This window comes from Leptodactylus fuscus, chromosome 9, assembly GCF_031893055.1.
Source record: "Leptodactylus fuscus isolate aLepFus1 chromosome 9, aLepFus1.hap2, whole genome shotgun sequence".
Classification (NCBI taxonomy): domain Eukaryota; kingdom Metazoa; phylum Chordata; class Amphibia; order Anura; family Leptodactylidae; genus Leptodactylus; species Leptodactylus fuscus.
Genome location: NC_134273.1, coordinates 63,154,871 through 63,182,463, shown reverse-complemented (window position 1 = coordinate 63,182,463; position 27,593 = coordinate 63,154,871). Strand labels below are relative to the sequence as shown.

Genomic DNA, 27,593 nt, shown 5'->3' with positions numbered 1-27,593 from the left:
GGGTGTGAAGCCTGTAAGACTGGTTTAGGGCGATGACTTCTCTATATGCCTTTACAGTTTTTGTTGGTAAACAGCATATACTGTAGTCCTATGTTCCACATTTACACGATCCATGATGATGGATATCTAGCTGTACTTTGTAGTCACAAGGATTATCAATGTATCCATCAGTACTCCTCCTTATTACCTATCCACACCTTATGATGGATGGTCTAGGCTAGGCTAGGTTACCCGCAGGTAAATACTGTGTATGTACAATCTATGTAAGTACAATTGCAAGTTACAGTTATTATGTTATGTAACTTTATTTTTATTCAATTTAAGGTTGTTCTGTGGTCTGAAGAGGAAACAGCAAGACAGAAGTTCCACAGGTAGGACCCCCCTGTGCTTGTAGTTACCGTCTGCCTCTTGTCTATATGTGTACCAGTCCTATACATAGTGGGGCTCTGGCCAGTTTCCTCGGCTCAGTTACTGACCTTGTGAGAAGTTTCTTTGGAGACCGGGTATCTTATTGGTGTGGTTTTTTTGTGCAGTATTAGGATGGAAAGGAGTACCTGGTGGAAACCCACACTATCTATACCAGGGGTTCTCAGCCTTTCTAATGCCGTGACCCCGCAATACAGTTCCTCATGTTGCGGTGACCCCATTCAGTTTGGAACATGCGTCCATAACGGCGTGCGTTCCAGCCGAATAGCGTGGCTTCTCAGTGGCTAAAGCCATCAGAAATATGTAGTTTCTGATGGCGTTAGGCATACCTCCCAACTTTTGAAGATTAGCAAAAAGGACAAAACATGCAGGGCGTGCAGCTTGCCGCAGCGAATTTAGCCCCACCCACTTTTATGTTGACTCCGCCCATTCTCATTCATTTTTCATGTGCTCCCACACAGTATAATCCTCCTACAGTCACCCGTACATTATATGTCCCCCCGCCATCTCTCCCCCAGTTTCATATAACTCCTTCATCTGCCCCGTTTCATGTCACCCCCAATCTCTGCTCCCAGTTTCATGTTCCCCATCTCTGCCCCCAGTTTCATGTCCCCCATCTCTTCCCCAGTTTCATGTCCCCCCATCTCTGCCTCCAGTGTCAAGCCGTACCCCCCTTCATCTGCCCACAGTTTCATGTCCCCCCATCTCTTCCCCCAGTTTCATGTCCCCATCTGTTCCCCAGTTTCATGTTCCCCAACTCTTCCCAGAGTTTCATGTCCCTCCATCTCTGCCCCCAGTGTCATGCCGTCCCTCCCCTTCATCTGTCCAGTTTCATGTCCCTCCATCTCTGCCCCCAGTGTCATGCCGTCCCTCCCCTTCATCTGTCCAGTTTCATGTCCCTCCATCTCTGCCCCCAGTGTCATGCCGTCCCTCCCCTTCATCTGTCCAGTTTCATGTCCCTCCATCTCTGCCCCCAGTGTCATGCCGTCCCCCCCCTTCATCTGTCCACAGTTTCATGTCCCTCCATCTCTGCCCCCAGTGTCATGCCGTCCCCCCCCTTCATCTGTCCACAGTTTCATGTCCCTCCATCTCTGTCCCCAGTGTCATGCCATCCCCCCCTTCATCTGCCCACAGTTTCATGTCCCTCCATCTCTGTCCCCAGTGTCATGCTGCCCCCCCCCTCATTATGTTCCACCTTAATTTTTAAATAAAACCAAAACACTTACACTCACCTTCCAACGCTCCACCGCTCACTCATAGTTGTAGCCGCAATGTGACGTCATCACATCGCGGCTACACATACAGAAGCCGCAGCACAGCGTTAAAGCAGGAGCTGGCTGTGACAGCTCCTGCTTTAATCGCCTGTGTTTTCAACTCATCGGCGTCCTCCGGGCGCCGATCAGTTGAAACCGGGACATACCTCCCACCGACCGGGACGGTTGGGAGGTATGTGGCGACCCCTGTGTTTTGGTTGAGAACCGCTGATCTATACAGATGTTGGCCCTGGTCAAATTTGAGCCCAGGACCTGGTTGAGCCACTACACAATCCCTAAAAGAAAATAGGATAATGATTTCATATTATTAAAGGAATAGTTCTTCCATCTCTTTGTTCCCATCACTGGTCTTTTTTTGCTACATTTGCTGTGTAGAGGCCTTGGAGACGTGCGTCTTAGATTATAGGCATGTGATTGACTTGTTTATGTCCAAATCTGGATTTGATTGATTCGTCTTTGCCTGATTTTCCTTGGCTGTGATTCATTGCTGCTTGCACATGGTTGTGGCGCCTTTTACATACCCCAGTCAGCCGTAACATTGAAACCACGGACAGTTGAACTTCATAACATTAACATGGGAAGTGCTGGTTAGTGTTTTAGGAAAACTAGTCCAAGGAAGGATAACTGTTGCCCGATAACAGGGTCATAGTTGCCCAAGTCTCTGTGATGTCCAGAAGTCTAGTCCAATCTGGTCTAGTCTCACAGATGGGCTTCTGTAGCAAAAATGGCGGCATTGATAGAAAATGTCAGAACCCACAATGCATTGCAGACCCGTCACAATGTGCATGCTGACCCCTGTCCAATGGTAAAAGTGCATACAATGAGCATACAATTATTAATATTATTATTAATAACTGGACCATGGAGTAATGAAGAAGGTGGCCTGGTCTGATAAGCACTCCTCTGCCAGAGCACTTTGGGTCCTGGCACCCCTGGTTGTTTCTTCGATGTTCACCACCTACATCACATGTACGCTCTCTATAGACCTCACCATGCCACTGCTAACGTCTTGGTAATAGATACCATTGGACCCTTTCAGAGATCTTGTGTAGTCCATGCCTTCATGGGTCAGAGCTGTTCTAGCGGCACCTGCATAGTAATCAGTGGTTTTAATGTTATGGTTGAGCGGTGTACAATGCTTGTTAATTCATTGTGTTCTGTATATGGAGGAATTTGGCTGCTGCAAAATGAATATGTGACCAGAAAGAAATCCATTCAGTTAGGATAGATTTAAGATGAGCCCCTAATGCTAAGCATAGGGGGAGGTATATTGTGCAGCCACTGGGACTGGTAGCTATAGTCCACGTGTTATATATATGTATATATATAGGGGATGTCCAGCCTCAAGGCTATAACAGTGGAGGGGAGTGTGTGCAGGTAGAAGGAGTCCCTGGAGCTGCGGCTATGTAGTGGATGAGCACTAGAGCCTGTATGGCCATGGCTCATGGCACCCAGACGCTGTCAGACAGCAGGTCTGTGTGGGGTCAGGGTGTCAGACCCCCATAGATCACATACTGACCTTGTGGTTAGGCCATCACTATGAAAAATGCACTTTTCCATATTTCTGGAAGGAAATCTTGCAGTGTGGCTGTCCTGTGTGTCCTCAGCCTTAGAAGCCTTCACTTTTATATTTTGGGGTAGTGATCTAAATGAAAATGAAAAGGTATAATGAAATTGACATTATTCTGGTACACATTCTACGGGATTTACAATAGTCTGGCATTGTTTGGGCAGACCCAAAATTGGTTTTTCACTTAAAAAGGTGAAAAATATGAAATCATGAAATCAAATTGTCATATCTCAAGGAACGTCTAGCAGTGGTTATCTGAGCAGAATCAGACTACCTATATAATAATCCTACTAAATGATACTACATATCCCACTAGCAAAACAGAGCTGTATGGCTGAGTATTTGATATCAAGGGTAGTGGGGTCTCGTGTTCTGTCCATGTGTCTGTCCACATACTGACTGTTACTGACATTACCGACACACAGCCCAGGCGTCCATGATGAGGGCCACCAATGGAGCATGCCTTTGTGTTATACTTTAAGGCACCGTACCCAAATCTTTCCCAGACATCCAGCTGGCCATACTACCATCTGACTGAGACTTCTGCACTTTGTCACCTTTCCATAGGTCTTGGCTAACACAGTGTGAGGGGATTGTCTGGACTGATTTCTAACCATTTTCTTACACAATAGGTATATTCCTTAGCGATGCGAAAAGACATACAGCATTAGATGCATTACACTTTTATTAGAAATCTGGGACTGATTATAGCACCCACGCCCATTGTCCTCATTCAATTGAATTTTTTTCCTTAAAAGGGGTTCTCTAGACAAATATTGCCCTATTATATTGTTAACTTATCCTTGTGATAGGTTATCGGCATCAGATTGGTGGGGGTCTTACATCTAGACGCCTTACTAACCTGTTGATACCAGTAGCCGCGGTGCTGTTAAAACGCAGTGCACAGACTGGAATGATATGGCTCTGTCCACTGTGTAGGTGCAGCCAATGATAACTGCAGCTCAGTTCCTGTTGATGTGAATGAATAAGACCAGTAATCATTGACTGTCACTATACAGTGGACAGAGCCATCTGCTTCTAGTCTGTGCACTTGGGTTTTACCAGCACCACGGCTACTGATATCAGAAGATTGGTAGGACTGCTTTGGTGTCAGAGCCCCATCAATCTGATATCGATAGCCTATCTTATGGATTACCTGGAAATCCCTTTAAATAAATGTACGTTGCGCATTAGAGATCTAGGAAGTGTGATGTTCTTCTTTTTGGACCTATTTGGAGTGATCTTGCCATAGGTTGTACTTATATGGGGTTACAGTGTTCTTATACCAGGGTCTTTCTGGGCACTAAAGTGTCACCACTACTAGGTTGTGTTATATGTGTTATCCCCTCCAGATCATATTGGAAATTATCACTACGGCATAGGGACACATTTTATTGCATATCCGCGGTCTGAGATTGGGGAAGGATCCTTGCAGAAGGATTTGTGACGGATTTCTTATGATTTTTGGAAAAACTTGAATTATGTATTATTAGCAAAGTGACCAATAAAAGGTGTCCATCCTAGGATGACAATACGGATACAGTGATGGATACAGACGAGACCCTCCGGTGTTCCCATACACAATAATGTAAATGTCTTCCATGACCTTTGTATACCATTGTAACAAAAGAAAAGGTCCAGTATTTTCCTTCTGTCAGAAAAGTAACAAACACGACAGGAAAAAATGAGGACCCCCATCTGCATCAGTCACTCTATGAGAGACTAACCGATATTAACCGTAGTGTGAACTTAGCCTAAGAGCAACATTTCCATAATATGGTGTCTGGTATAGCAGGCAAGCGTTATTCTATTTTTCCTACTGGATTTTCTATGAAATAGGAGTCATTTGGAGGGACAGTATATACATGGATGCTGTATAATGGCCGCATACAACTTCTCTGCTACTCTGTAGGCAGAATTTAGGCAAAAGTTAGAGGTTGTTCAGGACAGCTTCCTTCAGCACCACATACTAGGATGAGCTACGGTATAATATCCCAGTGACTGATGTCCTCTCCTCAGAACTTCTGTGATATTGGTTCTCCGATAAACTTAAAGAAAAGTTGTCAAATTCATGGCCTTAGCCCCCGTGCATAGAATTCACAATAGCAATCATCCCGCTGCACACATTCACCCGGAGATGACAAAACAGGTGAAATGTAGTCGCCATCATACCTATGACATCCAGTGACGCAGATGCGACGTCCCTTCATTCAGCGTGGACCATCTTGAACTCTTCCTCCAGCCACAAGTCATTTCTGCAGAGTATGCCACACGACGTCATTGCGGTGCCTGTGCCAGAAATTCGCTCCCTCATAGGCTCCATGCCTGAAGTATATAAGGGAAACAGTGACTGATCACCAGGGAACCCTAAACTCCCATTTAACATACATTTAAGGCACCAGGCAAAAGATCTGGGGCTTATGCTTTGCATCCTTTGCTCTAGTGACGCCCTTGTGTTATTTGTATAGTCATTTGGGCAGGATAAACAATGCTAGGCTGTAATAGATCACTACATGTACATGCACCGTTGCCTTGTACTCCGTGCAGGAAGATATACTGAGCATGTGGAGACCATCTTCTGACTCTATGGCAGGGAGAGATACTGTGCCCATCTTTATTACCATATTGAGCATGTACATGTGAAGTCACACAGTATACCCCCACTGCACAAGTACGCACAATACAACACCACCTGCATGACCTTTGGGGGATGGTGCAGAGAAGTAGAGCGAGTTGTCAGTCAGGCCAGCCAGGGGTGGGCATGTTGCAATGGCCGGGAAACAAACCTGGGCCTTCCGCCTTGCAGGTGAGAATTTTACCACTGAACCACCAATGCTTCCCAGCCAATACAGCAGCAGCCAAGGGTGGGGTTGGAGCCCAGACTGCCTGACACTGTCTTATTGTCTCCTCCCAGTTGACTCTTCTGTGGTGATTTACATACAGCAGACAGTGGAAAGCATTAGGGTAAGTTCACACGTAGTTTTTTTGGTCAGAATTTTGAGGCCGTATCCGCCTCAAAATCCTGACCAAAAGGACAGCTCCCATTGAAATCAATGGGAGATGCTCAGGAGCTTTTTCCAGGAGCCGTTTCTTCCGCCTCCCGGAAAAAGAAGCGGGGTGCTCATTGTTCAAACCGAATCGCCTCGCAAATCGTCCTGAAGACACTCCCTCCTCCCGACTAGGCCCATTTATTGGGTCTAATCCGTAGCGGAGTGCGCAGCTGGATGTCGGGGTGCAGTGCATTGGCTTTCAGTCACGGCTACCCGGCTTTTGGCTCAGAACCTGAGGCTGCCTCCGCTTCAGGTTCCAGTCCGAAAAACTCTGTATGAACTTACCCTTAAGTAGGGTTTAGAAACCTTATTGGCTCATGTAGTAAGACAGTGTGCAAAAATGACCTGACATGGTCTCCACAAAGGTGTATACGTGTATGTGTATGTATATATATATATATATATATATATATATATATATATATATATATATATATCGTCCACTCTATTTGTCGTTGCGACAGGTAGAGAACCCAGTGTGAATGTTGTTTTTGTCAGCGCTTAGAATTGTTGAGCAGACAGATGGCAATAACTGAGTAATAAAGCAGATGTCCCGGCGTGAAGTACATGCAGTCACATCATGTTTCTGTCTACTTTTCTACTCCGTAAAACCTGGCGTAATGTGAATGCGCAGCGAGCTCTCATTTCATGTATGGTGATATTCTAATCCAGTATCTCTGTATATGATAAGTCCTATTCTGGGCGCTTTGTATATGTGTGAATGGAGGCTTATCTAGCGATTATACCAATCATTTTCACGTGGAAATCTTAAATCGATCTTTTCTCGCACGCGCACACCCTATGCAAGGTTTGTGACTCCTGCTCACCTCTGGTACCGGTAATCGGCTTGCATGACGCTGGCGTGTCGCTTGAATACGTTATGACATCATTGATAATTGTATAATCCACAGCTAAGGTGATTCTAAAGAGCTTTGATGCAATCTGATACCTCTTTAAAACTTGGCCCGCATGCTACCTTCACAGCAAATGATCCCACTTGCCAGCGTCTCGCTTGCCTGGGTCGCCATAGCTACGGCGCGACACATGTCTCTCTAAGTCATTGACTGCTCCGTCAGCATGGATCACTTTGCTTTTTCCACCCTGTAAGTGCTGCTTTGCTCTTCTGCTGGGAAAACTAAAGTGAGACCTCAAGCAAAGCCTCTTGTCTTCCTTCTACAGAATGGGAGCCGAACAGATCCGGAAAAGGTCCAGGAACCTGCTCGGGCACAATTTCTCTCATAAATAAAAGAAGATTCTGGGTCATTTAAGAGCGGACTTGACTCTTTTTCTGTGGAAATATTCCTACCAAATCTTTGGGGACCAGACATTTTAGAGGTCTTTTGTTTCTTTACCTTTCCAATGTAAGTGTGAGAATGCGTCGCAATGGAGGGGACTGACGTGTTAATAAGCATGCGCGAGGACCCTAGTTTTCATGTGCGCTACAGGTAAGACCATTGCTGTTTTTTGTAGTAGTAGTGACCTAGATACTAATGGTATATAGAGAGCCAGGGTGAATAATGCCTAGAGCATGTAAAAGGCCAGGTGCACATACGGTATATTATTATAGATGCTTTTGTAGCTCTCTACTCTCCACTTATACAGATGGGAGCCGGTGACCTGCAATGGAACTGTATACGTGTTACTGGCAATGTGTGGAGTGCAGGAATGGTGTAGGAGGATAAGCATTTTTTATTACAAAGCATTAGTGATGAGCGAGTAGTGTTCGATCAAATACCTTGCCGGCATAGGTATGCGTGTAATCGGCCGAACACCAAGGGGTTAAACACATCAACTATTCAAAGCGTTTAACCCCTTGGTGTTTGGCCGATTACACGCATACCTATGCCGGCGAGGTATTCGATCGACTACTACTTGCTTATCACTACAAGGCATGAAAAGAAAAAAAAAATAATTTAGCAATATATAGGGATTTTCTCTAGGTATTTTATAATCCATTATCTGACAGCTAGCATTGCTTTAATCTTTTATTTGTTAGGGAGTAGGAGATGTCCATGTGTATCGTAGTCTTTAGGCTGCGTTCATACGGAGTGTGGTCAGGAAACTGACTCCAATTCCTCCTCCAAAAAACGCCTCCCTCACCATACAGTCCGTGTGAACGCAGCCTTATTTAGCAGAGTTAGGATTGGTAAGCAGATGACAGTAGTTATTTCATACATTGCCTTCAAGTTTCAGTCTTTACACATTCCCTAAAACCATCTATTTTCTAGACTACCACTGTAGTGACAGATTAATATATTACATATACATTGCCTTCAAGCTTTAGGCATTATTCTATACACAAGGCCATATTCACACCTGCGTTTGAGGCTCTCCATTGCAGATTTCACCAAAAATTGCAGCTGAAAATGTCCTACGTGCACTACAATGGATGCCCGACCCATAACAGTCACATTAAAGGCTGCATTCACACAGAGTAACGCCAGGCGTCATTTGTGTGTAATTTGTGTGTCTTTTACGGCCGTCATAAAACGTTTACATAGAGTTCTATAGGAAAAGACGGCCATCAGTTACGGCCGTCATTTACGGCCGTCATTGTAATGACGGCCGTAAATGACGGCAGTAAATTACGGCCGTCTTTTCCTATAGAACTCTATGTAAATGTTTTATGACGGCCGTAAAAGACACACAAATTACACACAAATGACGCCTGGCGTTACTCTGTGTGAATGCAGCTGTACGGCGGCATATCGGGGGTTAAATGGCAAGTATGCGATCTGATCTGATAATGGGGGTTGATAACATAAATCCAAAGTCCAGGGTACCCCCCTCCCCTGGGGTCATCTGAAGGGTCATGGACAGGAAAATAATAATAATAAAAAACCTCTTCTCCTGTCCCTGCACTTTCAGATGCACATGTTGTCCCGCACTCTGGTTAAAGGGAAACTGTGAGTATGTGCAGCTCCCCTTTAACCGGTGACATTGCAAAATGAAGGTGGGCTACAGGCAATAGCTTTGGCTTTACAACAAGACCAAGATCCCGTCTGTAGCCCCTGAAACTCCGGAGTTAGAGACATTTAAGGCGAATGCCTCCTCTGCAGTCTCCCTGAGAATATCCGGCATGCACAAGTATGGCACGATCTGCAGCACTATTCACACTACAACATGTGTCAGCAAGAACAGAACCTTTATACAGTGTGTAATACATATATGTCTGATCTTTAGGCCTCTCTTCCCATCCAGCTCATAGAGGTAATACACTGGTAGTGTAATAGTTAATGATGTATAGGATATAGCAGTAGATTATAGTGTTAGAAGGTGATCCTATAAGATGAGGCAGGTATGAGGCCGTCTTATTCATTGCTTTACAGTACTGCAGCATTAGGGATGGTGATCTCCAGGAAAACCTTGTACATCTCAGATAGGGAGAGGTCCATTAGGTCTAAGTAAACCTGTACCTGTGCCCGAGCTGGTTGGAGTTGGGACCATCATGACGTGACAACCAAGGCTCTCAGAATGTATAGGGAAATGGTAGGCAAAAGGCTCAAAGCTTATCGCAGAATTGTCAAAATGTAAATGGAATACATGTGAAAAACACATAACATACATGTGACCCCAGCCTAAAGAGAGTGGGGGCTGGAGACTTGTGGTGGGAGAACGTGAGAGCGCCCCGGAGTGGATCCAAACATATAGGCTGAATTCAGATGGCTGTGATACGTCCATATTGTGCATTATAGCCATAAATCCCTACCATGCTGTAACGTTGGGTCATTACATCTGTGGCCAGGTTGGCAGTAATATGTCCATATAATATAGATGTATGACAGCCATGAGATAAGTGAAGTCATTCGGAGATGTCCAGACCTCTGTCTTGTGAAGTGGTGACAAGAACTGTCATATCTGAGGTAACCCATTACAAGTATATGGCACCTGTCTAACAAGGCTGTCCTTACTGTTTGAGCAAAGATTTGGTCCTAAAACTGACCCCTTTCTGTATTCCTAAAGCCATGTCTACACTAAGCTTTTTGACAAAGATTTTGGTGCATTGTCTGTCCCAAAATCCATGTCAAAAACGGTATCACTGTTTTGTGAATTGGAAGAGTTTTGCTCTGAAGGAGTCAGAGTTGGAGTCGGGCTCTGGGAAAATATTAGAGGTTTAGTCTAGCGACTCCATAACCCCGGTGAGTGGGTAGCTTTATGGCATATAGATGGTAGGGATTCTTCCATCCTATCCCACAATTTACTATCATGGCTTGTCCATCATGTGACGCATCTGCCTCCAGTGATGTAATCTCTATGTAAGATATACCGTATGCGGCCATTCTTGGACACAATAGATAGATCTAGTATTACATGCTGTGTATGTGATGGGGACATTAACCTGTCTGGTTTAAGCCAGGACACCAAAGGCCTAATGCTCGGACTCAATGTGAGTGAAGTTGGGGTGACAGAGCGGAGGGTTCACCAGTTCACCCTGTACATGAAACCTGTCTGAGCCTATTATGATTTGCAGAAGGCTTGTCATGTGTCATAGTATATGTAACGTAGACGTAGCGCTTATATCCCAAAGCCAATGACCTGTGCAGATACCACAATAGAGAATATTTGCCTTTCCAGCAGCCGGGTAAGCCGTGGCTAAGAAATAAGGGAAATGAAGAATGGTGACACTAATTGGTCGTGTCACTTAACATGTGGTGGTCAGAGCAGACAGCCTAGGAGGGATTAGCCCAGATTACCCATGTTGTGTTTCTTAATCTTAACCCAGTTCCCAATGGCAAAGCATATTTCCAAAACGGCTCCTGCACGAGCACTAAAATGGCCCGGATGGCGTTCTACATCTGCTTTTCCCTTTCCTGCTGAAGACCGGCATCTAAGAGGGGCATGGATAATTCATTAGGATCCCTGGGTATCCTTGGCATTTACCCTTCCAAAGAGACTTCCACCTCGCCGTGCTGACAATGTCTGTCATGACTTTCTGTCTAGGTTGTAGAAAATCTCCAAGGTATTAAATGTTGTATAGCTTTAGTTTTATGTCTTTTTAATTTTTTTGCGTTGGTTGCTCGTGTCCATTTGTGTGTGGAATATTTATCTCCTTCACATCTTCCATTTAAGTTCTGCGTCCACGTTCACCTCCTCCGCAGCTTCGTGTCGGTCTCTGGATGTCTTTCCAGTTTTACGTAGCAATGGCTGTTTCTTCTATCGTACAATGTTAGCGATTAGGAAGTCTTCTATACAAAGAGTTGTCGGTTTCCGTTTTCTTGTAGCCGGTTGCCTAGAAGTATTATTACAGGGGCAGGTTAGATAGAAGTAGCGGCTGTGAGCGCGTACATCGTGTACCAGGCCTTTCCCCATACTCTGTTCTACTTTTCGGAAGGTTGATCGCTTCTATTTATTAATTCATAGCCCGAGACCTTTGTAAGGGGAGATCCCTGCTGTTTCACAGCTGAGACCTCATGAATCATTCAATTCCTAACACAAATCCAGTGGTCTATGGGTTTTAACCCTTTGATGGCTGGCCCTATAGGAAATGCCTACTAGCCTATACCGTTATAGCCTTGTTTAACATGCCTTCACTCCCCTGGTCTCATAAAAACCACTATTCTATTCTAAGAATGGAGGCGTCCTGTCTGGAGCTGGCCTTGGAAGGAGAACGCTTGTGCAAAGCTGGGGACTGTCGAGCCGGAGTGTCCTTCTTTGAGGCGGCGGTGCAGGTGGGCACAGAAGATCTGAAAACTCTCAGTGCCATATACAGTCAGCTGGGCAATGCATATTTTTACCTGCATGAATACAACAAGGCGTTGGAGTATCATCACCACGACCTAACACTAGCAAGGTAAGGGAATGACGGTGCCCTTGTTATCATGGCTTCAAGCTACACAGATATGATCTGGCTAATATTGTCTATACTGGGTTAAAAAAAAATACTATATATTCACATAGCAAATTAGGTCAGACATTTCTGCATCTGAAAACTTCCCATACATCTGTATTAGTTGGTTTGTGCTGCAGACTTACTCAGACCATTTGCCTGTGACTATACATCCTAATAGCCCGGTCATCCTATTTTGCTCGTGAGTATATCCTGACAGTATTTATTACATTATTCACATTTATTTCCTAAAATTGTACTCCAAGAACACTAAAAATGTGTGATTGACAATATAAATATTACAGTGCATTTATACTGCAAAAAAGGCCATTTTTTTACATTCTTTGTCAATCAAGACTTTACCATATTAATAAATACACTGTCTACCAAGTATTTGGACACCCATGCAAAAAGATATCTGCGATCGTGATGTACATCATGCCTTCTGCCGTTAAATACGAAACAGCGTTGGCATTAGTCGTATGCAAGATGCCATAGTGCAGAGTTGTCCGATTTCGAGAATGGGGTAATTGTGGGGTACCACAGAAATGGTTGATCCTTAAGGGACATAGCAAGCAAACTGAATTACCCAAAATTGACATTGGCCTATGTGATTACGAAGTGGAAGGTGAACGGTGATTGTCGGAATGTGCCCCGAGTCGGCAGATCCCCGAAACTGGGAGATAGAGAACGACGAGTGCTGGCCAGAGAAACCGCACCCAACTGATGGCTCACATACACCAGGAGTGTCACCAGGCATCCGAGAGTATTGTGTCCATCAATACCATCCGTAAGGAAGCATCTGCTGGGGTCTACCAACTATTGGATAAGAATAAATGTTGTTTTTCTATTCTACCACAGGGGTCCAAATACTTATTGGTAGACAGTGTAATATTAAACCTTGATGTTTTCTTGCAGGACTATTGGTGACCGACTTGGAGAGGCCAAAGCTAGCGGGAATCTTGGTAATACTCTGAAAGTCTTGGGAAATTTTGATGAAGCAATATTATGTTGTGATCGACATTTAGAGATCTCTCGGGAGTTGTATGATAAGGTAAGATGAATGAAAGGACATGTAAGAGTACGCCCAGACATGCTTGTAGAGTATAGGACCTGTCTTATCTCCAGTGTCCTGCGATCTGTGTGATCAGTATGTTTGGCAGATCAGATTCCACATACGTTATAATTAGAGATAAGCGAATACTATTCGAAACAGATGCTTCGAATGGCACGCTCCCATAGGAATGAATGGACGCAGCCGGCGTGCAGGGGGTTAAGCGGCCGGGTGCCGGCTGCATCCATTCATGCCTATGGGAGCGAGCTATTCGAAACGGCCGTTTCGAATAGGATTCGCTCATCTCTAGTTATAATGGAATGAATATAAAAATTCATTGATATGTGAAAATGCTGCAGAACGTCTCTGAATGTATTGTATTATCCCATTATTCTGTATGTGAGGGGGGCAGGGCGTATTCCACCATGACTATGCTGTTTAGACAGTTTTGTAGCTCATTTGACAAGGAGTAGTGTAATATTTAGGCCATGAACCTCGGCAGAATAGTCTTGTATGAACATCAGACCAATATATGTCTACAGTATATACAATTCTAGTTGTGTCTTATTCTTCATACAGGTCGGGGAGGCCAGGGCATTGTATAACCTAGGAAATGTATACCACTCCAAGGGTAAGAGCCTGGCATGCACAGGGACCAGAGACCCCGGAGAGTTTCCAGAGGAGGTTAAAGTCGCTCTACAGAAGGCGGTGGATTATTATGAGTAAGTCTGAAGTGTCCTGTCCAGCATTTTCATGTAGTGATACATCACCTTCAGTGAATATTTACTTCGGTAGTCGCTGACTAAAGTGCTGAGGCTGAATGATAAATGATCCCATATACCAGTTCTGTTCTAAGATTGTCATCCTAAAAATGCTGTCATCGGCAATTTAAGGCGATGGAAAGGTTCATGCCTAGGTAGGTGTCATGCTTTAATGTTACACAACTATTCCTTGAGAAACAACAGCAGACACAGCCTCATGGTGTGTTACCGGTCACACAATAAATCAGAAGAAAAGCATTAGCTGACTGCCCCATTGCCTCTACACCCAGATTTAATCCATGCTGTATTCATTGGTGTGGAGAACTACATGTTATATATACAACTGTATCCAACGCGCTGCGCTGAGATTTACTAGGGCTGAGCAGGTTTTTATCCTACAGATTATATTTCATTCATGGATTAATACATGATATCAGAAAGTTACAGAACTTTTCATGCTGCAATAAAGGGAACCTGTCACCAGAAGTTCGCATGTCAACCCAGATAGATAGGTTAGGCTCACCTGAATCAAACAGTGTTTTCCCCTTGTAAATTGCGGCCTCTGTTGCCAAGATTTCACTGGTTTTATCGATATGAAAATGCAATCTTTGGAGCAATTAGGGTGTTGTCATTGCTCCAAAGAGCTCATTTACATATTGGCAAAACAGCGACATCTCAGCAGCTGAATAGAGTAGACACTAGTCTGTGTATATACTGGGCAGGGGGCGATATGCTGGGTTCTGGCGACAAACTCCCGTTAAAGGGGTATTCCCTTCTCATAAGGTGATGGCATGATGGATAGGGATCGAACCTCTGGGATACTCATTGACCTCTCCTTTGTGCAGGGAAACTGAAGCAAAGATCCATTGAATTAAATGAGCTGCTTGCATTCTTCCTGTATGACTGGGCGGCCAGGGTGTCACCCTGTGCAAAAATACAGTAAAAGAGCTCCAGCCCTGAATCTGCACGGCAGCTCTTTTACTATTTGTATTGCTGGGGGAGGCAGAGATCTGATCCCCCGCTGATCATTAAGTGATGCAATATACTATACCAGCAAGTTACGCTTTTTAAGCTTTCTTTTCATAAAGTGTACACGTCAGCGTCACAGGGCATTTGCTTCAGGCAGATAAGTGTACAGTAAATAACAATGGTCATTTGTTTTCTCCATAACCAGGGCAAACTTATTAATTGTAACCGAGCTTGGGGACCGAGCCGCTCAAGGACGTGCATATGGAAACCTGGGAAATACTCACTATTTACTTGGAAATTTTCGAAAAGCTGTCATGTCCCATGAGCAGGTACTGTGATACCAATGTTCTGTCCTTGCTACTTAGATACTATTGGGGTGAATTCACACGGCAGAACCATCCCAGGTGAAAACTGAATTTGTCTGCATGGGGTTGTTTCCAAAGCAAGTCCATGGTTTTCTGCAAACCCCATTCAGATGAATCAGACAGCCGCTGTAACAAATGTGCTGCATGTGTATTAACTCTTAGGTTACCTGTCTGATCAGGATTGTGCATCAGTATTTGTAAGCTAAGGCTGAGCTCACACAGAGTTTTTTGGTCAGGATTTTGAGGCCGAAATCGCCTCAAAATCCTGACCAAAAAGACGGTTCCCATTGATTTCAGTGGGAGCCGGTCGTTTTTTTTTTCCAGGAGCCGTTTGTTCCGGTTCCCAGAAAAAAAGAATGGACATGCTTATTCCTCAGGCAGATTACACCTCATGAATCCACCAGAAGACACTCCCGACTAGCCCCATTCATTTGGGCCTAATCCGGATCACAGTGCACTGTACCGGCATCCAGTCGCGGTTACCCCGTATTTTGGTCCATAACCTGAGGCGGCCTCCGCCTTAGATTCCGGTCCAAAATACTCCGTCTGAACGTAGCCTTAAACACAAACCTTTCAATTCTACATTATTCTATGTCTATAGGCTCCGTTTTTGGTGTTTACAAATACTGATGGAAAATACTGAACGTGTAAAAGTGACCTAAGGATAAGTTTACACACGACAGATTTGTGGAATGGGTCACCTACGGGAATTATTACAAATTGGGTTTCCTTAAATCTATGCAACAGCTGCAAAAACAACCCCATTGAGATAAATGGAACTGATTTTCAGTAGCAGAAATTTCAGCAGGAAATCTGACCTGTGTGAACATAGCTTTAGAATAGAACTTTTAACTGTATGAAAAAAAAAAAAAACTTGTATGCCTCATAGACAGACAATATATTAAAATCTAATGAATTCTAACTCTCCATGATGTGAAAACCACAAGATGCCATTCCTGAGGAATCTGCTATACTTATGAACGGACACCAGTGTTATTTCTCCCAGTTACAATCTGGGCTATGGTTGGAACTTTTGCACACAACTTCCTGAATTTTTAAGATACCCTTCTCTTGGCCATAGAATACACAGGATACAATTGTTAATTGTTTACCCTAATAAAATCGACATTTTATTAATGACAAAAAAGATGAAAGTGCTTTGCCTGAGAATCTAGAACTGAGACCAAAGAATTTCCCCTTATTCTACATATGAATAAAACAACAACTTACGAAATGGGGCTCCAAAGCTGAATAAGGGCTCGTTCACATCTGCGCCCGGTCTCCATTCTGCAGGTTTCCGTTTCCTGCACAAAACAGAGGCAGGAGACGGAAACCTGCAGGACTCTTTCTCACCCATTCATTTGAATGGGTTTGAAAGCTGTCCGGCCGTGAGTGGCGGTGAGTGTTTTATGCTCTCCGCCGCGAAACAGTTTTTTTTTAAATCCGGACACAGAATCGGACATGCAGTGCTCTGTGTCCGATTTGAAAAAAAAAAAACGGTTTCGCGGCGGAGAGCATAAAACGCTCACCACCGCTCACGGCCGGACCCGGTCTTTGGTTTCCGTCGTCTTGCACGCAGAACCTAGCGTAAGAGGTATATTTGGAAAATGTAGAACTTTTTTTTTTTTTTTTTTAATTTTGGGACTATTCATCTCTATGGGCAGAATATGGTACCAGTGAGGATAAAGGCAACTACTTGGGCTTTTATTATACTGTTATTTTGCTCTTTTGATCTGCCCTGCTAGTTTTATGGTAAAACGTAGGGAAATGCTCATGTTAATGTCCTGCTATGGTATTGTGCCGATAGAAAAATAGAAACCTAAAGGATCCCATCAAAGTAAGAAAGATTTATAAGGACCTATTATGCTTCTGTTTTTCTGTTCAGAATGGATCCAGCAGAAGCCTGGATTCTTAAAATACAGTAGTAATAAATATGGCTATGTAGGGTCTACAGCAACTCCTCACTTTATGGCTTTCAAAGCCCCCTGTCACTATGTAAGTGCAGCCCAGTCTACCAGCACTATGGCATAGAGCAGGGGCAGCTGAGCAGATTCATATATATAGTCTCTTATTATGGGAAAACATTCAGTAGAACTTGTAAGTGAAATCCCTGTTCATGCTAGGCTTCGGAGTCCAGTGGGCGGTCTCATTCAGTGATTGTCAGCTTTGTCCCATATGATCACGGATACAGATAGAGCTGTCCTACCTATTGGCCAGAATAGACAGAGATATGATAAATGACAAGTGATGTAAGCAGCAGAAGAAACGGTGTCATTTTTTTAATGCCATTTTGTAAAAATAAAGCGGGCTAAGTGGGGCCACTGTGGCCCAGCAAATGTATTAGAATTTGCCCTGGTAAATTGGTGCAAATTATAGCTGAAATGTAGCCCAGCTCCTGGCTGGCATGGATTTCCGATTCTGGCACAAATCCTTCAGTGCACTCAAATTATTAAGAATGGGGCAACACGGTGGCTCAGTGGTTAGCATTGCAGCACTGGAGTCCTGGGTTCGAACCCTGCCAGGAACAACATCTGCAAGGAGTCTGTATGTTCTCCCTGTGTTTGTGTGGATTTCCTCCCATTCTACAAAGACATACTGATAGGGAAAAAAAATGTACATTGTGATCCTTATATGGGGCTCACAATCTACAAGAAATAAAAATAAAAAAAAAATTAAGAATGATTTTGGGGCATCAGACCTGAACGCAGGTCTACCTTACATATCAACCCAATGTGTTCTCTGATTCATGTCAGACATGATGTTTTTGGGGCAGAAACTGTTCATGGGCGAGGTAATTCTATCCTTATGGGTTTTATTCAATATACGGTGACTAGTAATTCCCTTTCTTCTTCTTCTTTTATATACAGAGACTATTAATTGCCAGGGAGTTTGGCGACAGATCTGCAGAAAGAAGAGCGTACAGTAATCTTGGCAATGCCTTTATCTTCCTGGGTGAATTTGAGATGGCAGCGGAGTACTATAAGTAAGATATTAGCAGCTCAGACCTAGTTTCGGGGTTTTTTTTGGTTTGGTGTGCTAGTGAGGATTATAGGCTGTGTAAGATTATCGTTTATTGGCGCTCACTGTAGAGTAGATCTTCCCTGTACCAGATACTTTAGTTGTTAAATAAGTCTGACTTTAAAAGGGTTAACTGTCCAAAAGTGTTCTTCAGATCCCATTGGTGAAGCTCAGACCTCTGTCCCGCGTCATACACCACCCAAAGCCCAATTGGTTCTGCCAAAGCTTTTGGCTACTAGAATTCTGTCCCAACCTTTTATACAAAGGGCTGTTCACATTAAGGAACAGTTTCTTCCATTTTTTTTTCTTTTTTTGTATCTGGAATATTCAGTGATAAAAATAGTTGATAAGAAGGTGTTTCTGCGCTCTTGGCTGCCATTTTTATGTTCTAGAAAGCAGTATAAGCTTACTGACACCACTGAAAACCTTAACATAATGTGTCTGGATTTTCTGGATGTTCTGTCCTTGCCATGGGACCCAAACTTCCAACATGATGGGGATCTATAAGGTTCACACGGGGCTAGGGACCGTGTATTTTAGTCCTGATTTTGACGCAGGAAGCTGTGTCAGAATAGGACCAAAATGCGCCTGCCGAAACTTCTGACAGTCACAGCTCTATTGTGAGGGGGCGGATTTTGAGGTGGAATCGGCATCAAAATCCACGCCCTCTTGTCCCGTGTGAACGAGCCCTAATGCTGCATTACGGATGTATAACTGCTTCAGACTTAGGAGACGTGTAGCTGAAGTTTCATGAAAGCTGGCAGAGTAAAATCCATCAGAAATTTTTTGTCCTATGACACACGAGCAGGAATTCCTACGGGTGAAACTTGTAGCAATAATTGACATGTGTTAAACCCACAGGGCAGGTCACAGTCTTGTACAAACCTTATCTGCTAGGCTGCTACCGTATACCACCGCATGTTACCCACTGCTAAGCCCCTGCGTCACTTCCCGTGTGCTCCCAGCCTTAAGGGGAGGTTTCTAGGAATTGATGGCTTATTCCCTGTCGGACTCAGGCAAGGGCACAGCTCTGTACACGGTATAACGGCTGTGCCTAATACTACACATACAGTGTAGAGCACTGACAATACTAATGAACTAAATCACATACATAAGAAAGTTCTATAATGTCTCCTAGTGCAGTCATTACAGGCCATTCCCATATTTGTAAGCCAGTAAAAGTTTTTGCAAATAAATATTTGAAGGATTTTCTCTGATCTTTTTCATGATGACAGTCTGTTGTCTTGATCAGTTTTCGATGAATGCAGGAACTTTCTATACCCTGAAACACATCCATGATTGCTGGATTATCTTCTCATACACGTAGTGTCACGATCTGACTTTTTATTCTGACATATGGTAGTGTTTGGGAATTCCGTTTTTATTTATGTATCTAATACAGGTTAAGTAATATTGGCACAAGCTCTCATCCTCCTTTCCCATGAATATATATATATATATATATATATATATATATATATATATATATATATATATATATATATACACACACACACACACACCAGGGTCACTATACGTGAGATTACACCATGCTGGAGGGACCATATTTTAGTGTGATTTCTTTTCTGCAGACGGACTCTTCAGCTGGCTCGGCAATTGAAGGACAGGGCTGTAGAAGCGCAGAGCTGTTATAGCTTGGGCAATACATACACCTTACTGCAGGACTATGAGAAAGCCATTGACTATCATCTCAAGCATCTTGTCATCGCAAAGGAACTGAGTGACAGGTAACAGCTTGTGTGCATTGGTTTATTAGCCTGTTCAGCAACAGCTTGTCACAGTATGTTATGGGGGCAGCTGATGGTTCACAAGTATAAATTAGCAATTGTGCCTCCTATTGGCATTGAGTAGTAATAACACACAGTCAGACCACATTCAAATTAATAACCCATTCTTACATCGTGTACTGGAACATATATTAGGATTTCAGAGACCGATAGGTTGCATAATGTTTTCTTTAGGTGTCCACCACTATAATGGTCTGATTAATTTTCCCATGAACCTGGGCTCACTAGACAGTAATCGTATTTCTCATGCAGTGTTGGACAGCTATGGCTCAAAAAAACCCCAAAAAACGTAAAAATAATATTTTAAAAGAAAAAGAATGCATAATGGTTATCTGAAAAAAAATATCCTAATTCCGCACAACTGCTCTCTATATCAGAAAATGTCATCAGTGGATTTCTTTATGGATGTAATACTAGTAATAAAAACATTGAGAAACTGCCGATGGAGAAGTTTCCTATTAACTAGTTTATATACAAAGATTGTCTTTTTAGTTCTGGTAACTTTTTACAGGACATTTTTTCATATTGCTTCCATCCTTATATACTTGCTATAGTAAGATGCAAATCTCTGTGTTGTAGGGTGGGGGAAGGTCGGGCATGTTGGAGTCTGGGGAATGCCTACACTGCCTTAGGAAACCATGACCAAGCCATGCATTTTGCAGAGAGACATCTGGATATCTCAAGAGAGGTAATGAAGGCTTTTATGGTAAACTGTTGTGACGTTGCTTGTGTTTCCTGTTACTTCTAGTGTTTCAGCATCATGATAGTAATACCAATGTTATAACTGCAATAACTTGTAGTTAGTATGAGACACATTGCTCCATAGCTGAGCTCCATGGCTCATGTGCAGCCAGTACAGATGATAGAGAGTTTTGTCTCTTCACCGATTCACAAGGAATAAACTTTCCATTATGAGAATTAGCTGCTGAAAGAAAGTGTCTATGACAGCTTTGAAAACAGTGGGGGGTGGAATCTGCCTCAATATCCGCCCCAAATTTCTTCCTGTGAATCTAACGTTAAGCCATGCTCACACAGCAGAGGAATTTAAAGGGATTCCATCATTAAAAACACATTTTTTATGTCGATCACATGTTGGAATAGCCTTAAGAAAGGCTATTCGTCTCCTACCTTTAGATGTCTTCTCTGCGCTGCTGTTCGGTATAAATCCCGGTTTTCATCAGTATGCAAATGAGTTCCGTCGCAGCACTGGGGGCAGGCCCAAGTGCTCAAACAGCACTGGGGGTGTCCCCAATGCTGCGAGAGAACTCTCCAGCACCGCCTCTATCTTCTTCAGGAACGGCCTCTCTGCGCGTCTTCTTCCGGCGCTGGGGTTCAAACTTCTAGGCCTCGGGCAGAGCCGACTGCGCATGCTCACAGGCCACAAGAAAATGGCCGCTTACTTACTGTGTAGATGAAAACCGGGATTTGTGCCGAATGGCAGTGCGGAGAAGACCTCTAAAGTTAGAAGAAGAATAGGCTTTCTGAAGGCTATTCCTACGTGTTAGTCACAAAAAATTGTGTTTTAATGATAGGATCCCTTTAAACTATATTTCGGCCCTCCAATGGTCCGAGGGACAGTGAACTGGCCCCCTGTATAAAAAGTTTGAGGACCCCTGCTCTAAAATAATAAATTGTCTACGATGATCTTTACCAATCCTTCTCCTATGTCTTGACAGTTGGGGGATCGTAATGGGGAACTGACGGCACAACTGAACCTGTCGGACCTACAGATGGTGCTGGGACTAAGCTATAGCACCAATACTTCAGTCCTGTCTGAGGTACCAGATTCAGAAAGCAGTTTACTTGGTAAGAAAAATCACATTTCCTTCTTTCCTGATTCTTGGTCATTTACTTGGGCTGGTAGTCTCCTCATGGCAGTTATGGTTGGGAAACAAGGATCCAATTGCATTTTAGGTTATCCATTCTGTTATGAGATTTATCCCCTTCCCCATGACATGTCTGTTTCATACTAGTATTCCCCCTGAAGTAACAATTCTGGACTATCTTTTATTGTAAGTCTTTGGTCTTCTGTTTATTCCTTGTAAAGATCTAGGAGATGCTCCAGGATTGTTAGATTACAAAGGATATACTTCTGGACTAAGGTCGGGTTCAAACGGGGTATTTTGGACCAAAATTTGACGCACAATCCACTCCGGATTAGACCCAATGAATGGCCCTAGTCGGGAGTGTCGCGTTGCTTCTTTTTTCTGGTAGCCGGAACAAACGGCTCCCGGAAAAAAGAACTGACCGACTCCTATTGATTTTAACGGGAGCCGTTTTTTTGGTCAGGATTTTGAGGCAGATTCGGCCTCAAAATCCTGACCAAAATACCCTGTGTGAACTCAGTCTAACACAGACTTATCAGGAGAGGAGACCGCTCCTCTGTCTTATTCTAAATGTTTTTTTTTTTCTCCTCCACTCTGCTAGTCCTGCTCCCGGGTGGTCTCTGATCACATGACAGAGCCTCTTCAGTTATAGACTGTGCTATTCACCATCTTGTGTAGTATTCTTGGTTTTATAAGACTTGCACAGTCCTCATACTTTCCGTATTGTTTGCAGGTGCACGGCCACGTTTGAGCAGACGGCACAGCATGGAGAACCTTGAACTTGTGAAGCTAACGCCAGATAAGGTGACTGGACGTAATGTATGATCTGCCATGTGGTAATGTTGTGTGCTCAGATCCATGTGCTTTACAGTAAACTGTACTCTGACCAGATAACAAACCAGTTCCGTATTCTGTTTCTTATGAGCTGTATAGTCCTAAAATATCCCCTAGTCATAAACCACAAAGTATGTTTGTATGTTCTTTACCTCATCTTGCCAGCCTCAGGCCTGCTCTGATCTCTCGCGCCTACTACTGTAGAAATACATAATTCCTCTCTACCTCGCTATTACCTTCAGGTGCAGAACTGGAACAGCGAGATCCTGGCCAAGCAGAAATCTCTTCTCTCCAAACCTTCTGCCAAGCTCATGTTTGTCAACAGACTAAAGGGTAAGAAGTTTAAGAACAGCGCATCCAAAGTACTGCAGGACTCCAGTAACTCTTCAGATGCCAACAGGAAGATGTCAAACTCCCAGCGGGTATGTTTTATTGTTTTAAGGTTGATTTTACTGCCTATAAAACATAGGACAGGATGCATTTCTGTTTGTTAGAGATCTAACTACTGGGACCCCAGCAATAACAACATGGTATCTGAGTCTGCTGTGAATGGAGTGCTATAGTGTGTATGAATGCCCAATACTCCATGAAGTTCTATGGGAATGACGGAGAGCACACTCAGATTACAGCACTCTATCAGTCATTCCTTTCACACAAGGGTATTGGGGACTCCCACTCCCAAAATGTATACATAAGTCTATACCATGTGATTGGGTTAATGTGGATCACATAATATGTCCTGAGAATTTTCCCGGAGCATACAGTGAGCAAAAAACAAAAGCGTAGTATGAAAAGGTCTTAGTAAGCAATGGTATGGCAGAAGTTATTAACTACAACTTACCCCTTACTCAGTCTTGGGGGGCTCTTAAACCCTCACATGCCATATCAGATTTACATGGGGTGCCATGGAGAGATAGTGATGATATATCATGCTTATTGCCTAGATTATGGGGATAATGTCACTCCTTAAGGAGAAACCACCTATCAGGTGTGTGGAGACTTATACAGCCATAGTCACTCCAATGCAAGGGATCATGGCAGGAATATGCAAATCTGTCTCCCAAGATGTAAATAGGGAGACAGTACCTCTGTTATGCCGCCCTCTATAGGAAGCACCCTGAACATCATGCCCGACTTTCCCAGAAGACTTTACTGCATAATGTGGGATTTCTACCAATTCAGTTTCTCAGCTTCTTGCCTAGTGTTATGATGGCGCCACACAGCACTATAGTAAGCGTGGGTTGTATAGCATGCTAGTTGTATACATAGTGGTGGATAATACATAGTGCAATTTCATAATACACAAAGTCGGCACTAGTTTCCAGCACACAATAGCAATATAATGTGGAATTATGTAAGATCAGAGGACTGAGCAGAGAGAACCCATTGGGACATTATAGAAATAGTGATGTATTTAGTGTCCACATGGTTAGTTTGGGCTTTCTTGTAGATACATATAATGTACATATTTCTATTGCTTGCCTTATAATCAGGTTTAGTGGCTGCTGGTAGAATATGCTGAATCAATCGTTCTTTTCTAGTAAATATGTTAGATACACTAAATTTCAGACGTATGTGTGAGTACACACGGCTCAGGAAGTTAAGTGAATACATCACATTGACATATTTCTCGCAGCCTAGGTCTAAATGTTACACAGCCATAAAAGCTTCACTAGAAGAGTGTTGATCGGTGCAAATCACTAGAACGTAAAGAGGACCTTTCATGTTCTCCTGCACGAGGCTTTATATACCGCTAGAAAGCAGACAGTGCGCTGAATTCAGGCTTTCCCATTATGTGCCCGGGGGCTGGCGATATCCTTGATGTAATAACAGCGCCGATCTCTGCCTACTGTCACAAGGGCGCTCCTGACAGTCTAACTTGCCTTGATATGTATCAGTTTATTCCTTATTTCCTGTATTACTGCATAACCAGATGGCAATCTAAGAATAACTGAAGTGAACAACTCCAGAGTTTGTAGGTGGTGGGTTTTAGAGTTCAGTTCACATTATGTTTTGCAGCAGTTGTCTATATATACAGAGATATGGGTGGGTTGCACTAACTGCTCTGCTCCCTCATTTTCAGAAATCCACCATTCCAGACAGTATTGGAGATGAAGGATTCTTTGACCTTTTGAGTCGATTTCAAAGCAACCGAATGGATGATCAGAGGTGCAGTCTGCAGGGCAAAAACCTCCTGAGTGTGACAAGTGGGACATCGTCCACACCTCCGAAGTCCATGAGAAAATGTACGTTACTTCTAAGGAGTTCTTAACATTACACCACTCAGGTCTGCTGGAAGATACGAGGACTGTGATACCTTCTATACACAATGTTGTTTCAACAAATGTCACGATTATGAGAAAGTTTAACATATCTTGGGCGCAGAGGGACAGGGGGGGCCAGGGCCAAGCGGTAGGTGTGGGGGGGCCGCGGGGGAAGTGTGGGTACACACGGGGGCGCACGCTGCGGATCATACACAACAGCAACTGGCTAACAGAGCCAACACCAACCCACAGAAAGTCGCGGGCAGATGCTAGTGTACACATATGGCAGCTATGCATTCAGGTTTTCTGTGTTTCCTAGTCAGGCATTTGTCTAGGTGTCTCTGTCAATCTCTGTTCACACTATTGTAAGGATATAGGTTGGACTTGATGGACTAATGTCTTTATCCAACCTCAACTATGTAGTGTTTATACGTTTGCTCTTAACACATTTAATTAAAGACTTATCCTAATGAAAAGAAGGAGAGGCCTTGTGTTAAGGCTGAACAAGGAAGTTGATGTCAGTGATAAAAATATATCAGGTTTCGACTATTCTGTCTGCCAAATTCTAATCCGTTTGCTGATGTGACTGATCTCCTTTCCAGCCTTATCTGCCTCTGCCGTCTCCCCTCATACCGATGAGTTTCTAGACCTCATAGCCAGCTCTCAGAGTCGGAGGTTGGATGACCAGAGGGCCAGTTTCAGCAATCTGCCTGGACTGAGAATCAACCAACAGCACAGTAACTCTGTCTTGGGCCACTTGATGGCCACCGAGAACCGTGAGCCGGATGATGATTTCTTTGATATGTTAGTGAAATGTCAGGTAAGATATAACATACAGCTAAATGTCATTATCATAGACCAGTGATGGCAAACGTTTTAGAGACTGATTGCCCAAACTACAATCCAAAACCTACTAATTTATCACAAAGTGCCAACACGGCAATTTAACCTTAATAATCTGCGGATCCACAATTGCATACAATTACAGACCTGCAAAATATGGTCATACAAATGGGGCTTTATAGAGCTTTCTGCTCCACTGTGACCCCCACACACAGTCCAATCTGCTCCACAGTGACCCCCGCACAGTATAATCTGCTGCACAGTGGTCCCCACACAGTCCAATTTCCTTCACAGTGGCCCCCACACAGTATAATTTGCTCCACGGTGCATCCCCCCCCCCCCCACAGTATAATCTGTTCCCAAATGATGGGTGCCCAAAGAGGGCTCTGGGTGCCACCTCTGGTACCCGTGCCATAGGTTCACCATCACAGTCATAGACTATGTAATAAGATATCCACTCCTCACTGGAGCTTTACTGTACGAACCATGTAGAAGTTGACCACATTCTGAATATACACAGCTTAATTACGTGTCCATGCGTCTAAAATGTTCTCCTTTTGCTTCTTATCTCAGGGATCACGGTTAGATGACCAGCGCTGTGCTCCACCTCCCCCACCTAAAAAAGGTCCCACCGTCCCAGACGAAGACTTCTTCAGTCTTATTCTGCGTGCACAGGCCAAGAGAATGGATGAACAGAGGGTGACATTATCCTCACATCTAAAGAGACCAAACTCAAGTTAGGGAGAGCGTGAGGTCATGCTGTGCCCTTTCCTGCAATCTGCTATTGCTAGAGGATAAAGCTAATGATCAGGGTTTTCATAGTACTGTATTTTTCTATTCTTCTGTAAAGTACTTGCCAGGCACATGTATATATTGTGTGTGGCCATTAGCAGTGTTCTACTTCCCTCCAGAACATCATACACTGCCACTGAGTAAGCCGACGGTCACATGGCATGGATTGGCGAGCTTCTCGAACAATAGCGGGGCCTGCAGGGTGATATTATTGTAGGTGGACACAAAGCATCTGCTATGGCACAGAGAACCTGAGGAGAAAGTGTCTGCTAGGTGATGTGCAGCCTTTCTGTGTGGAAACTTGTATTTGTACATGTATATATGTGTGTGTCTGTATTTTTTTTATTTTATTTTTTATAAACTATGCCTTTTACAAAAAGGGGGTTTGGCTCAGCGGGGGTCAGGACTGGCATAGCCAGAGCACTTACTGGTAAATGTAGACGGTATTCTAAAGCACTAAATGATTGTTCTGTAAATATTCTTACCTGGTATTAACTGGTAGTTTTATTCTTTTACTTGCTTGTAACCTGCTGTGCTGTGCCCAGTAGGAGCCTCTTATGGCAAGACTATGGTACTATGGGAGGATGAACTCACTCCGGGAAACCTATAGAAGTGGACAAAGCAGATTCACTCATTGTTTGCCTCATAGACTTATGCCCTGTTCACATCTGCTTTTGTATTCCGTCCAGGGAGAGTCTGCATGAAGACCCCCCCCCAAATGGAATACAAACGCAGTAGCAAGTGCTGTGCTGTAAAAGCACACAGACCCCCATAGACTGTAATGGGGTCCATGTGCTTGCCGCACACTGCCCATACTAATCATTCGAGCAAGCACTGTGCGGCAAGCACACGGACCCCATTATAGTCTATGGGGTCCATGTGCTTTTACAGCGTAGCTTGCGTTTGCATTCC

General features: G+C 43.7%; 1 protein-coding gene across 3 annotated transcripts in view; it reads left to right on the top strand.

Annotated features, from left to right (window-relative positions):
- GPSM2 (G protein signaling modulator 2) overlaps positions 1–27,336 on the top strand; it is a 35,283-nt gene extending 7,947 nt beyond the window's left edge. Inside the window, exons 2-16 of one of the 3 annotated variants that reach the window (XM_075286731.1) lie at positions 325–371; positions 7,500–7,765; positions 11,890–12,111; positions 13,066–13,201; positions 13,781–13,923; positions 15,137–15,260; positions 18,164–18,279; positions 19,907–20,062; positions 20,702–20,810; positions 21,799–21,928; positions 22,682–22,752; positions 23,025–23,204; positions 24,866–25,028; positions 25,649–25,866; positions 26,463–27,336. In XM_075286731.1, coding sequence (XP_075142832.1) covers positions 7,704–7,765; positions 11,890–12,111; positions 13,066–13,201; positions 13,781–13,923; positions 15,137–15,260; positions 18,164–18,279; positions 19,907–20,062; positions 20,702–20,810; positions 21,799–21,928; positions 22,682–22,752; positions 23,025–23,204; positions 24,866–25,028; positions 25,649–25,866; positions 26,463–26,630 — 1,998 coding nt within the window. In that variant the 5' untranslated portion in view covers positions 325–371; positions 7,500–7,703 and the 3' untranslated portion in view covers positions 26,631–27,336. Of the gene's footprint in view, positions 1–324; positions 372–7,499; positions 7,766–11,080; positions 11,281–11,889; positions 12,112–13,065; positions 13,202–13,780; positions 13,924–15,136; positions 15,261–18,163; positions 18,280–19,906; positions 20,063–20,701; positions 20,811–21,798; positions 21,929–22,681; positions 22,753–23,024; positions 23,205–24,865; positions 25,029–25,648; positions 25,867–26,462 lie in introns of those variants that run through there. The other 2 variants (XM_075286733.1, XM_075286732.1) reach the window with 2 other exon arrangements.
- Positions 27,337–27,593: the final 257 nt, after the last annotated feature.